Here is a 14137-nt window from a genome sequence, read left to right on the forward strand (position 1 = left end):
AAACAGGGCTGACCTTGTTGAAGCAGGAGTAAAAGGCCCAGAGGGCTGCCCCCCCATCAGCCTGCTTTTCCCATCACGTTGCCGACTTCCGAGTGGCTCAGAAAATCTGTGAGTGTCAACTCCTTCATGAAACCTTCTCTAGCTCCCCCAAACATTATTCATAAGGTACCTCCATTGTGTATACTCTAATCCAACTTGACTCCTGGGCCCCTGACGGCAAGAACATGCCTCATTCTTCTGTTGCCCAGCGTGGTCCCTGCAGCTTGCAGGTGTTGGATAAATGTGTGCTGAGTGAGCATTTACCATAGAGTACATATGCTGTACATCCAAGGGTGGGGGGGAAGGGGAAGGGACTTCCATGTATGAATCCTTTACAGGCTCTTCATGTTTTCCTTGGCTTTTTTTAATTGCCCCAGTACTTTGAAGTGTGGTTAATCCTTCATTAAAGATAAAAGACACTGAGGTTCAGAGATGTGGCAGTTTCCTAAATTCTCACAAGTGGCAAAGTGAGGACCAAACTAAACCCATTTTTGTCTGCCATGCCTCCGTGTACCACCACTAACTGATCAAAGGTTATATTTTAAGGGCTGAGAAAAGAAAGCCAAGTAAGTTGCAAAATGTCTTCTTTTCAGAAACTCGTTGAGGAAAGCACACATCTTTGGACTCACATTTTCCTTCAGCCAGGCGATGATGTATTTTTCCTATGCTGCCTGTTTCCGGTTTGGTGCCTACTTGGTGGCAAATAACTTCATGAGGTTTGAGGATGTTCTCTTGTAAGTACCGGGTTAATATTTACACTTAAACTCTAGAAATAAAACAGGTGAGCATGCCTGATGCCTGCATGGGAAACCTGCACTGTGAAGCTTCAGGAAGAGATTTCAACGATTCACAACGTGTCAGTTTGCCTCTGAGTCTTCGTGCAATGGCACTGAAGCCCTCTGGTTCATTTGGGAACTCAGTGACTTTCTCACCCCAGTGCTGACTCACACTTGACCTTTCAGGTCTGTGGCTAGTTGGGGTGGTGATTCAGTAAGAGGTTTTCAGAAGGCCTTGGCATTTAGGAAGAAGCCTAAGCCTGATCCAGGTACCTGGCTCCTTTTGAAGGACTCTAAACAGGGCAGCTGTGGAGCATGGAGCTCTGCAGGCCCTGCCAGAGTCCAGGATAAACTTGGTCTCTTTGACAAAAGAAGGTAACTAGACGCTAGAAGGTAAGAGCTGGAGAGTTTCAAAAATGGCAGAGGCAATCTAGATTGGGCTTCTTGCTGCATCTCTGTGAGTGCAGAAGATTGTACCTAGGTCAGGGGGACAAGACCTGATCTTCAGTATACTTCCAAATTAGTCAGATACACAGTTGGGTATTGAAAGTGTGTGTGATCTTTCTGAGTGTCTAGATTTGGTGCTGGGTAAGGGTCTGCCCTTTGATACATATCATCACTAGTAGTAATATCGTTTCATGTTTAAGCCAGAATCATCTGAGCCTGGCAGCATAATGTGTTAGTATAATATCGTCATCCTCTTTAGACATGGATATGAGGATGCATTAGTTTTCTCGGCACGACCCCAACAGACTGAAAATTTCCACTCAATATCTCTTTCTGACAAATACAGGTGCTATTTCTAACCATGACCAAAAGATCAAGACTGGGCATCATTAGCATTGTGCTTTGACTAGACAACTATTTGATATGGTGCTTCCCTCCACAGGAAAGTATTGACCTGAGTAAACTTGCTGACAGTTGGACGTTTAGATCCAGAAAATCTGTTGTCCAGGCCAAGGAAAGAGGAGACCTATCTGATCAGGGAGCAGACTGTTTTGAAAAGATGCCCAAGTCTTAGTGAGAACAAGCCTAAGATTACCCATCTGTGTGATTCATTTAGAGCTTTTTTAAAAAGACCCCATGTGCTACATTTACACAGACATAGAGTCTGGACTCTGGTGGAAAGGAAGCAATGTACTCGAGGTATTATCTGCAAGGGCTCCCAAGTTTTAGATCAATTCCAGGTGCACTGTTTAAAAAGGTGTGTGGATAAGTGTGTCCAGAGGAAAGCCGCTGGAATGCCGAGAGTGAAAGGAGTTTGCAGAGAAGCAAATTGTCTACATCGTACCTGTGATGTTGCAGGAATCCTAGTCTCGCTTTCCTTTGTCATTTCTGAAATTCTTCAGCTCTTACCTTCTATGCTCTGATTGTTCACAATATCCCAATATTTGAAGAGCTGTCTTAAGCAAAAAGATATATTTCTTCAGTCTGAAGAAATTGTTAACAGTAGACTTAATCAAATTTGCTACTTCCTAAAATAGAGGAGAGAAGCCCTTTTAGAGGAAGTGTCTGGGCATAAACATTGGGAGTTGGGCTTGATTTCCTGTGAAGTCTGCTGTAGTTCCCATGTCATAGATTAAGAAGGTTGATTCATCTGGGTCTGTAAGGAACTCTTTACCATATAGCTCATAGATTTTCTAAGACTCTGATGTAATTCCAGCATCAGTGCCTATATACATTATTGATTCACAAAAATGCTGCATAACAACCAGCCACTACAGTAGCATACAATGATAAACATTATTTTCTCCTATAAGTCTATGGGTCAGTCAGGCAGTTCTGCTGATCTAGGTGAGGCATAATGAAGCTCAGTTAGGCTCACACATGTGTCTGCAGTGAGCTATGAGCTAGTTAGCTGGGACCCACACAGCTCCCCTCCATCTGTGCCTTGTCCTCCAGCAGGCTAGCTGGGCTTGTGGTAGTGGCTGAGTTCAGAGGGAGGCAGGCAGGGAGGGGAGAGAGAGAGTCATTCAAGGCCCCCTGAGTCAGACCTGGAACTGGCAACAGTCACTTCCACCATATCCTGTTGATCAAAGCAAGTTGTAAGCCCAGTCCGGATTCAAAGTGTAGGAAAACAAATTCTACTTCTTAAATGGAGGAGCTGCAAAGTCACAATGCAAGAAGGTGAAGATACAGAAAGAGATGAAAAAATGGGGTCCTTTTACAGTCAATCTGGTACACCTTCATGAATTTATAAAGTGATTTTCAGCTTCTGTTTTATAATTGTTTGATGCAATGCTCTCTGGCTGTGGAAATGCCAGCTTCAAGCATTGAGGTTAACATTCTTTGCACACGGTTTGTCTTTGTTTTTTTATAGGGTGTTCTCAGCTATTGTCTTCGGTGCCATGGCAATGGGACAGGCGAGTTCATTTGCTCCTGATTATGCCAAAGCCAAAGTGTCAGCGGCCCACATCATCATGATCATCGAAAAAACCCCTCTGATAGACAGCTATAGCACAGAGGGCCAAACGCTGGTGAGAAGCATGTTTTGATTGTATGACCTGCTCCCAACTGACGAATGAAAGTATAAAATCTGTGCTTTTTAAAATTCACTGGTGATAAAATGAAACTTTCTAGATCATGGGTTCATTTTAACAAATGTTAATAATATGTATTAATATCCAGTACCTTTTTGTATGACAAAGTTACAGGGAGATAGGAATATTGCCCACTTTATAAGCAAATCCTGTAATCAGGTTTTTAAAAATCTTTATTGTATCTTTTCCATTACCATTTAGTCCCCTTATACGCCCTTCCCCCTGTAATCACCACACTGTTGTCTGTGTCCATGAGTCCTTTTTTCTTTTGGCTCAGTCCCTCCACCCCCTAAACTCACCCACCCACTAGCTGTCACCCATCATCTTGCTGTCCATCTGTGAGTCTGTCCTCATTTTCTTAGTTCAGTTTATTCGTTAGATTCCACATATGAGTTAACTCATATGGGATTTTCCTTCCCCTGACTGGTTTATTTCACTTAGCATAATGTTCTCCATGTCCATCCATACTGTTGCAAAGAGTAAAATATTTTTTTACAGCTGAGTAGAATTCCATTGTGTAAATGTCCCATAGTTGTTTTATCCACTGATCTATTTTATGTAGCTTATTCCTGGGGAATATGTAGATTATTCCTGGGGAACAGATTGAGTTATCACATTTGTTTTGTATTTACAATACAGGCTATAAAAACATTGACTCTGAGATTTTATATATTAAATGCTAGCGGTTACAAATGAAAGCCAATTATAATATAAGTTCACTACCTTTGACACCTGGCACCAGAGAGTGTTAGCTATACAATATGTTTCCAGGATTACATATTGTATGTAATGAAATTTATTGATACTGTTCTGATTTTAGAACACGTTAGAAGGAAATGTGACATTTAACGAAGTCGTGTTCAACTACCCGACCCGGCCAGACGTGCCCGTGCTTCAGGGGCTGAGCCTGGAGGTGAAGAAGGGCCAGACGCTGGCCCTGGTGGGCAGCAGCGGCTGTGGGAAGAGCACGGTGGTCCAGCTTCTGGAGCGGTTCTACGACCCAGTGGCCGGATCAGTGGTGAGCACCCTTTCTTATTCAGCTCACTTGAAGTTTTTCACCATCTTAAAGCCTGCATGTATTTAATTCTTCACTATGAGCCTTTAAACAGCAGTCCCACTTAAAATTTTGACATCTAGATATGGTCTCCAAGCTGTGTTATCTGCTTCAGCGAACACCTCCAGCCTCTCTCTTGACATTCCCCTCCTCCCTTCCCTTAATTGGGTTTCAGCTATATAAAAAGACCCAGCAAAAAATTTAAGTAACCATAAAGGTAGAGGAGGGGTGTAGGAGAGACGATATGGGAGCTAAGGATGGGGTGGGGGTGTTTCAAGGAGAGGCAGGTAGTCAGCAATGACAAAGGCTATGGAGGGTCAGGTGAAGACTAAAAATCATGATAGGATTTTGCAATTAATGGGCTACTGCTGGCATTCCAAGGTATTCTCAGTGAAGAGGTGGTGATAGAAAGTGGTTCAGTGTGGCTAAGGTACGGCTAGGAGGGGAAACAGGAGGGATCGTTGGCTCTCAAGCACTGATCGTGGTCCTTGATGGACATTTACTAGGCAGCGTGTTGAACTCTAATGAGTGATAGCGCATGGTGTCTGCCCTCGCCAAGGAGATGCGGATTATACTTCAATTAGGTGGATTAAAGAAGAAGATAGGTTTAAGTTGCTTCTTAAGGGATAAGTAGAGCTGGTTGCATAAGGGTGTGGGGGTAAGCAGTCAGTCAAGATGCCTCCTGATGCGAGAGGTCATGTGAAAAAATACAGATCATGTGATCTGTGTTCGATGAGTGATCTGTTCCCAACGTCCATTTCAGCCAGTTTGGCTGAAACAGTGGACTTAACCCAGGGTCGTGGTTCTCACGCTTTTTGATCGTGACCCATCTGGGAAGGACGAACACGTTTTTGTGGCCTCCCCACCACACTCACGGTCTCTTTACTGGGAGAAGCACTTGATAACAGAGTTGAGTTGAAAACAACAATGATGGTGAACAGTAGAATAATTAAACAAGAAGAAAGAAAAAATATTAATAATTATTCTACACATGCAGAAACAGACGGGGGCACAATTAAAAACATGGACCCTATCAGTGATGTTTCAATGGAAGAAACAGAAACTGCTCTAGGTGTTTCAAGTAGGTAAGTGGTCAAGGGAATTAGGTGCCTGCAAAGTCTTTGGAAGATTGGAAAAGTACAATAAGAAAAAAGTCATGGGAAGAGTGAAAGTAAAAAGTGAAAGAAAGCAAATGCTCCAAGACAGTCAAATCACAGCACTGCAGCTGAGATGCTATGGCCAGGAAGTTGCAGAAAAGTAGGCTGATGTCACAGCTGCCACAAACTTGAAGATGTAAGGTCAGAGCATGGCTTTTGCAAAACCTCCCGTCTGCTGGAACACGTGTGTTGGCTTAACACTGCTGCTGAAGATAACTGGCCCCTGCCTTCCAGATTTTGCACTGGGCATCTCACTGACAGAACCTTAGTTACTTTCAGAACCAGAACAAAATCTGGGAAATAATTTCTAGCCTTCCAGTCCCTTGTTTATGGAAGGGCATAGTATGGCAATGGATGCTGAGTACATAGGACAGTAACCATCTCAAGAAAACACGGATAGTGCACCGAAAACAAAGTGTTCTCGTCTGTTGTAGGAATCCTGTTATCTGCTCCTGGGCATTTGCACTAGAATTCCTGCGAAGTGGTGCATAGCAGCCAGACTTAGTGCAAGTGTCACCAGTAAACACTAGGAAATGTACCAAGTTTTGTTTATGAAGATCAGTTAGTAGCCATTAATAACTCAGTAGGTTGCTAATAATTGCTTCTTATTACCTTGTAAAAATGAGTATGTGGGTTTAAACATCAGTTGATCAGAAGAAATTTTTTAAAAAAGGACTTGACCCCAAGGTCAGGATATCCTCATTACCATCAGTGGGCATTGAAGTGTTTTTTTGGAAATACTAACCTGAGTGGTGGTCCTCAAACTGTCGCATATCAGAACGGCCGGGGGACCTAATGAAGGGTGCAGCCACCCTGGCTCGTTCAAGTGGGGTGGGGCTTGGCCTTTTAATTTCTGCAATCTTCCCAGGTGACTCTGATGCCAGTTACAGTTTGGGGACCACTAAACTGATACATTTGAAAGGTTTGGGGTAAATTGTGGAGAGGGTTGAAAAGTCAAGCTAAGGAATTGTGCGGAGAGGGGGTTCCAAGTTTTGTGGAGCGTTACACAATTTTATGGACTCTACTTAAAAGAATGCAAAGGTGTATACAAAATTAGGTACAAAAGTAAATATTTGCCTGGAATGAAAATATCACAACCAAATATTGAAAACTTAAAGATTCTTGTTCCTTTCTACTTTAGGCAAGTTACTGTGCATACGGTACTTAGCCAGAAAAGCTTCCTGACTACACCCAGCCCCTCCTCTCACCCAGAACACTGTTCAGGACCCAGCCTTCACCTGCAGTTGAAGCTTAAGTCCATTAGCTTCACTGTTAAATTGCCTCTGGTTTGAGTCTTCCCTGATCTTTCCCTTCTCCTCTCCCTGGTGCATCCCACACACCACCGCCAGCATCCTCTGTCCCTCTGAGGATACAGCTAGATGCCTTTGTCATTATCTGAGCATGACCCAGTGGCTGCCTGAGCTAAGATGGGGACAGTGCTCTTTTGAGGTGGGACAGGAACTATCTTTCAACTATGAGACACTTGTGTTACTAAAACCCAGCCTGTGGTACGTAGATCCGATCCTAGCTCCCCCAGTAACTAACTAAGGGACCTTGTACAGGTTACGTGTCTTTGCTCATTTCCTAGTCTGTAAAATGGGGATTAAAATCATACTCCCCTCATAGGAGTTGTCGTGAAGATTAACAAGAGAATTCATGAGACCTGCTAATCACAGGAGCTATGGTACAGTCAGTGGTCAGTATTTTATCCATAATAGTATTTCCGAGTGAATACATAGAATAGTACATATGAAATGAAAGCAAGGAGTAGATTTAACAATCTAGAATAGAGATAGCTGGTCATTTTAATTAGGCCTTACATTATGATTACCACCATGTTTAATTCCTTAATTAAGTTGTGTAGGCTGTATCTTTTGAAGAGTACCCACTGATTCCAGGGCCAGAGTGCCTTGGTCCGTCCTCAGACCATCTCCCAGGCCTCAGCCAAAGGAGCTCTGCCTTCATGTTTTACATTTGGGTTTCTAAACACGTCTTCCCTGAGAAAGGATTCTTCAGCTAACACAGATTTTTAATAGTTTGCCACTCCGGTGCACCGTGTGGGGATGAGGAAGCAGAGTGTTAACGTGTCCAGTGCAATGGAGAAGCTCATTTAAACTTACCGGGATCGTTCAAATGTGCTTGTAATAGCTAGGTAGTGTCTGTTTTCCTGCCAGAGGCGTACACCTGGAAATTTTTTTTAAAAACACATAACTACTCCTTCTTTCCTCAAATTTCTATCTCTCAAGTACACTGTTCCCGTTAACAAGATCCACTGTTTCACCACACGTGTGTCCGTCCCGGTTTTCCTGCCCCTCTCCATCTTCACTTCATACTGTAAAGAAGCCTGAGGCATAGATGCTCAGAACAGTTTCCATGGAAACTGGGTCTGCCATCAGCAAGGTCATGGCCATGTTACCATTTGTATCTGCAAGCTTCACAAACAGAAGCTGCCTTCCTGCAGCAGAGACTTGTACCCTACCCCTGGCCAGCTGTCTCCCAGGGGCACCCAGCCAGGCACCCAGGATACAGAGCATCTGTAGGGCTCAGGATATGCTCATCACCACTGTTAGAAAAGCTTGAGGCTGAGTAACTCACATCTTTAGAGGGAATGAGCAGCTCTCTCACTCGAATGACTGAATTCTCTTGCACAGTAGATGTTGTGAGCAGACATTTCCACATCAGAGAATAAGGATTTTTATCAGCAAGGCTGTAAGGAGCACCACCGGGGGCTTCTGCAGCATAATTTGGGGAGCCAAGTGACTAGAGAAAGGTCAGCCTCCCTTTCCCACTCCTCTGGCTCAACATAGTAGATGTCCATCCATCAACCACTTCTCCATCATCTGGAGCTCCAAGCACAGCACAGAGAGGTACAGGTTGCTGGCAGTCCTTGGCATGTGTACCCTGCCCAGCAACTGTGCAGCTAGCTGGGGCCCGTGCATGATCTTGTTTAACCCTTAATTCTATGGGTTTAGGGACTACCACAATTCCCATTTTACCCATAAAGAAACTCTCAAGAAATTATTTCACCTCCCAACATCAGCACCTGCTTAGAGTCTAGCAGTCTCCCTCCTCCCACACTCACTTCTGTGCCATTTAACTGCTACACCCCATTCCTCAAAACCCTGATCCTAATCAATGCAGATCAGATTGGAAACCTGACCTGTAAATCCCTTATGTGGTCATAGTGGTTATTTCCAATCTAATCTCAGCTACTTTTCTTATGAAAAACTGATACATAAGAATTCAGGAAGCATTCCAGAAATATAATGCATTGTATTAGTTTCCTGTGGCTGCTGTAGCAAGTTTCAGCAAATTGAGTGGTATAAAAAAAGCAACACAAATTTATTACCTTACAAATTCTGGAGGTCATATGTCCAAAATGGATCTCATTGGGTTAAAATCAAGGGGTCAGCAGGGTTGGGTTTCTTCTGGGGGCTTCAAGGGAGACTCTGTTTTCTGACGTTTTCTAGCTTCCAGCCCCTTCCTCCATCTTCAAAGCCAGCAGTGACTGGGCGAGTCCTCCTCCTATTGCACTACTCTTGTCCTCGCTCTTCCACCTCCCTCTTCTACAGTCAGGGACCCTTATGGTTCCATTGGCCCACCTGGATAATCCAAGATAATATCTCTCTTTTGAGGTCAACTGATGATTAACGTTACACAATTCCCCGTTGCCGTGTGACATGACACAGGTTTCATGCATTCGAACAAGGGCATCTGGGGTGTGTGTTTGGGCAGCAGGGAGGGGGGAGGGCATTATTTTACACACCACATGCCTATATCAAAAGCTAGTATTAAAACAAGAGACATGACAGTCCCTCAGAGCTTACAATGATAACCTTATTTAATTTTCCTTGATAATCCCCCCAAAAAAGCCATTACTTGGCAGTTTTACTGTGTGAAGTAATGATATTAATTTTGCTTAATTCAAAATGTGGTTGCCCTGAAGTTGACCTGTGAACTCCTGATTTCAGCTCCTTGACAAAAAAGAAATAAAGCATCTGAACATCCAGTGGCTCCGAGCACAAATGGGCATCGTGTCGCAGGAGCCCATCCTGTTTGACTGCAGCATCAGTGAGAACATCGCCTACGGAGACAACAGCCGGGTCGTGACCCAGGAGGAGATTGAGCAGGCCGCCAAGGAGGCCAACATCCACCAGTTCATTGAGTCGCTGCCTAATGTGAGTCTCCCTCCAAATTAGGAGTCCAGAAGCCTGTGGCAGCCTTCCTGATCCATAGTTTGATTTCTAAAGGGCTGGCTTACCAAAGGGGAGGAAAATCAATCACCACCACCACCACCACCACCACCACCACCACCACACACACACACACACACACACACACACACACACACACACACACACACACACACACCCATACAAGCTTCTGGACACACTTCCTGTCCCCATTTGATGTTATGTTTACCAGATCACATGGCTGACTTTCCCTGTGAACAAGCCTGATCTAACAGTGCTTACGTCTGAGAGGCCCTTCCCTTCAAGTCTAAGTTCAGGGTCCGCAGAAGCAGGCGTGACCCTCCTTCCCTGGTTCTCTCCCAATGTCCCTTCTGCCTCCTTGCAGCTTTGCCTCAAGCCTCAAGCTTCCCTGTGGAGTCAGGCCAGGCTGTAGGGCCTATGCCAGAAAGAAGGCTCCCTGAGTAGGGCCGAGCCACTGAGGTGGCGGTGGTGTTGTGTACTCTGTCACCATTGCATATTTCACGATCCCCACACTCTGCTTTATGGGGCCAGTCACTGAAACCTCCCCTGGGCTGTTGTCCAATGGCTGGCCTCTGAATTCCTCCTAAAAAACTAGATAAACAGAACTCCTCACCCTCTCTTAAGCCCCTTAAGTCCTGTATTTTCAAGTAAGTTTTGACATAACTCATCTAACCCTCCCCCTCCCCAGTTATGTTCTGTATTGTGTATGGAAGTACTCCCTAAAACAAAGCTCAGTATCTGCAAACCAGCAGGGAAGGCAGCCTCCTCATAGGGAAGGATGGCAATACCAGGTGGCCCTTTTTCCCGAGATTTTCTTTTCCTGAGGCTCATCTTAGGATAACTGGTGCTACCCCATCATAGACCCCAGGAAGGGTCATTGTCCCCCTCCCACCCTTTACCTTCTTGCTCCAACTATGCATAATTGACCCTTGCCAGGGCTTGTACATTTTAAAAGATAGTTTCAGTCTCCTTTACTAATGACAAGGTCAGGGTTCTCAATGTATGGGTGTGCACCAGCACATCAACATCCCTTGGGGACGTGTAAGAAATGCAGGTTTTCAGGCCCTGCCCCAGACCTGCTGAATGAGAAACTTTGGAGGTGGGACCCAGCCATGATGTTTTAGTAGCCCAGGCAACACTGACACAGGCTGAGGGTTGAGAGCCCCTGGGTTAGGGGTTGACAAAGACCAACACAGAGAGGAACTATTACCTAGCTTTTAAATATGCCTTGCCCCTCTGGCATTTGTCTGCCACCGTGACCCCACCTTTCTGGGCTCCTGGGCTCCATCTGCCTCACAGAGCACACCTGTAGGTCTTGTGATTCTCTTTCTCAGACAAGAGGAGGCAACCCTCTGAAGTCCTATTTTCTGTCTTAGGAGCCATTTCTTCCCTGGAGTGATTTGTACTGGGATTTGCCTCGCCCTGCAGGAGGCTGGTCTAGTTCCTTGCTTCCTTCAGGGCAACAGCCCTGCCTTTACCTGCCTCAGTAGGCTCAAAACGTTATCAGTGCAGTTTGGCCACACCCCACACTCTGCTGGGACAGAGGACGCTTGCCTCCCAGGCAGGTGTAGCCCGGGGCAGAGCCAGTCCCAAACAGCTGCCGGAACCTCACCCAGGCTCTTATTCCAGCTGCAGATGGAGTTCTCCGTCTGAGTGCCACAGAGCCAGGGTTGCCCGATACAACAAGTAAAAATGGGCAACACTGTATAGAACATGAACTTCACAAACTCGGCGTGTCCGAATCAGAGCCTGCTGTCTGACTAAAATCCTACCCTGGCTAGGGCCTGTCAATTAGAAGACAGTGTTGTTCTCTAGCTTGTGTGTGCTGCCACACCCCATTCAGCTCTCCCCACATGCCCTGTCCTTGTCATCCTCCTGAATAGTGACAGTTATCTAATGTGGACAACAGATACGTGAAAAATAAAAAGAGTAGATTTCAGCTTTCAAAGTTATATATCAAGGTAGAATTTCTTAACATCTATTGAAATTGTTGAAACACTGGAGATAGTTTTATAAAAACAGTCACCAAAGGCTAGCATCCCAAGAATTTCTTCCCTTCCTCACTTTACAATAATGCAGAGAGTGCCACCTGCTGGTTGTAAACAAAATAAGTTTCATTTATTTTCTTAGGCATAGCCCCTTCAAATTTCCCTCCTCCTGCCAATCTTTGTCCCACACATAATGAAACCAGAAGCCTGGAGGAGACTAACATTGCAACACTATTCTTCCTCATAAATATGTTGACTTGTTTATACTAAAATATAACTTTTAAGACACAAGTGATCTATTTTCAAGAAGACAGATCAAACCTGCCATTTAGAGGCATATCTGTTTGTTTAATTCCCTATGAACTCGTTCTTAAATTCTGGACCTAAACTTTTGTTGTAGGTGTAGAAGTGGTTATCCATTTTTTTGTAAGCAAACTCTTTAGAATCTGAGTTCCACTTTTCATAATTACTAAACTCTTATTTACAGAAATATAACACCAGAGTGGGAGACAAAGGAACTCAGCTCTCTGGTGGCCAGAAGCAGCGCATCGCGATAGCACGTGCCCTCGTCAGAAAGCCTCGGATTTTGCTTCTGGATGAAGCCACGTCAGCTCTGGATACCGAAAGTGAAAAGGTGAGTGTTTCCATCGGACGTGTTGACACTTGAATTAGTTGAACTCAAGGTATAATGTATGCTTCTATCTTCCGCGATAAAGAACAGAATTCAGCCATGTGTGTTGATTGTTACTTATGTCACCCTGCAGTGGACTTTGAACACTTTCTGTAGCTGTTATTAAAGAGAGCTAAGATAAAACAAAGCAAATTAGTCTCATAGCATTTATGCTTCAAAAAAACAGCCCTGGACGACTTTGTATTGTCCTGAGAAGCTGCATTCAAAAGATAAATTTCCACATCCACTGTCAGCATTTCCCCAGCAACTGTGTGAGAACGTGGGAGGTCACCATGCTGATATAAGCTGACAGGGCCTTAAGATAAAGTTAGTCACCATTTCCAGTTTGAGAAAAAGTTGGCTATTCAGGCACCAGAAAGACAAACTCATTCTGAGATGTTTCCTATCTTAAAAATACCAAAATACAAGGAAGCTATCTCTGCGCTCAGTCTTCCCCAATTTGCTGGCGAGCTGGCCCCAGAGGGCTGCTTTGAGGGATGCTGTGTGGCCAGGCACACCAGTAAATGTTTTTAAATGATGGGGTGGGCTGTATTTATTGTCATATCTTTGAGACTAGGTAATTCATGCCTCAGAACTAATCCAAACTAGGATCAATTATCTTCTGATATGCCAAATCCCTTGCTTTGTAAAATCTGGTATATTTCACTGCTATCATTGTGAAAGAAGGACCTATTGTTAGATATATTAATTTTGAGGATTATTATGGAAGAGGAATTAAAGGGAGAGGACTATTTCTATCAGAATTAATTTACATGGGTATTGAATAGGTTGTCCAAGAAGCCCTGGACAAAGCCAGAGAAGGCCGCACCTGCATCGTGATTGCCCACCGCTTGTCCACCATCCAGAACGCAGACCTGATCGTGGTGTTTCAGAATGGCAGGGTCAAGGAGCACGGCACCCACCAACAGCTGGTTGCGCAGAAGGGCATCTACTTTTCCATGGTCAATGTCCAGTCTGGAGCCAAGCGCTAGTAAACTGTGACCAGATAAGCTGTTAAATATTTTCTAGTGTTTGTATTAAAATATGGCATTTAATCAAAGTTAAAAAGGGAACACTTACTGGAAAAATCATGTATAGTTACTTATTTAAAGTTCATTCCATCAAGTTCTTCAAAGATTTTATAATTAAAGAAATTAGAAGAAACATTATCAAATAGAATAAATATTTTAATTGCATTAGAAATTTATATAATAAATTAAAAATAGTTAAAATAAAAAATATATATAAAAAAAATAAAAAATAGTTAAAATAAAAAATATATAATAAAAAAATAAAAAATAGTTAAAATTAAAAAAAATTTATATAATAATTCAAAGTAGATTTTGGTAGTAAAATCTGTAACTTTTGTTTTTATTGCCTACTTGGACTGTAACTGACTGCCTTGCTAAAAGTATTATAGAGGAAGCAAAATGTGCTGAATGTTTGCATGAAGTGCCTATAATAAAACTAAGTATTTATGTGACTGCAATCATCTTGTCTTAACTACCTGTAAATACATTACATCCCATTTGGAATATTGAAGATCCTACCTACATTTTTTAAAAAGACTCCTTTAAAACTCCCATTAATTTTTGTGGGATTAGTTAAATAGTGTAAATAATTCCTATTCTACATGTCTTTTCACATTGGGTCTTAAAGAACCATCTGCCTTCATTCTTGGAATTCATCCTGTTGATTC

At 43.5% G+C, this 14137-nt stretch overlaps 1 protein-coding gene across 1 annotated transcript in view; it reads left to right on the forward strand.

Moving 5' to 3' along the window:
• The window catches only part of ABCB1 (ATP binding cassette subfamily B member 1), an 84029-nt gene extending 70102 nt beyond the window's left edge, over positions 1–13927 (forward strand). Inside the window, exons 23-28 of the mRNA XM_045827989.1 lie at positions 633–773; positions 3136–3292; positions 4176–4373; positions 9538–9744; positions 12256–12402; positions 13227–13927. Of these exons, the coding sequence (XP_045683945.1) occupies positions 633–773; positions 3136–3292; positions 4176–4373; positions 9538–9744; positions 12256–12402; positions 13227–13430 (1054 nt within the window). The 3' untranslated portion in view covers positions 13431–13927. The remainder of the gene's footprint in view (positions 1–632; positions 774–3135; positions 3293–4175; positions 4374–9537; positions 9745–12255; positions 12403–13226) is intronic.
• The last annotated feature ends 210 nt before the right edge of the window (positions 13928–14137 follow it).

This window comes from Phyllostomus hastatus, unplaced genomic scaffold (assembly GCF_019186645.2).
Source record: "Phyllostomus hastatus isolate PE091 unplaced genomic scaffold, TTU_PhHast_1.1 phas_scaffold_78, whole genome shotgun sequence".
Classification (NCBI taxonomy): domain Eukaryota; kingdom Metazoa; phylum Chordata; class Mammalia; order Chiroptera; family Phyllostomidae; genus Phyllostomus; species Phyllostomus hastatus.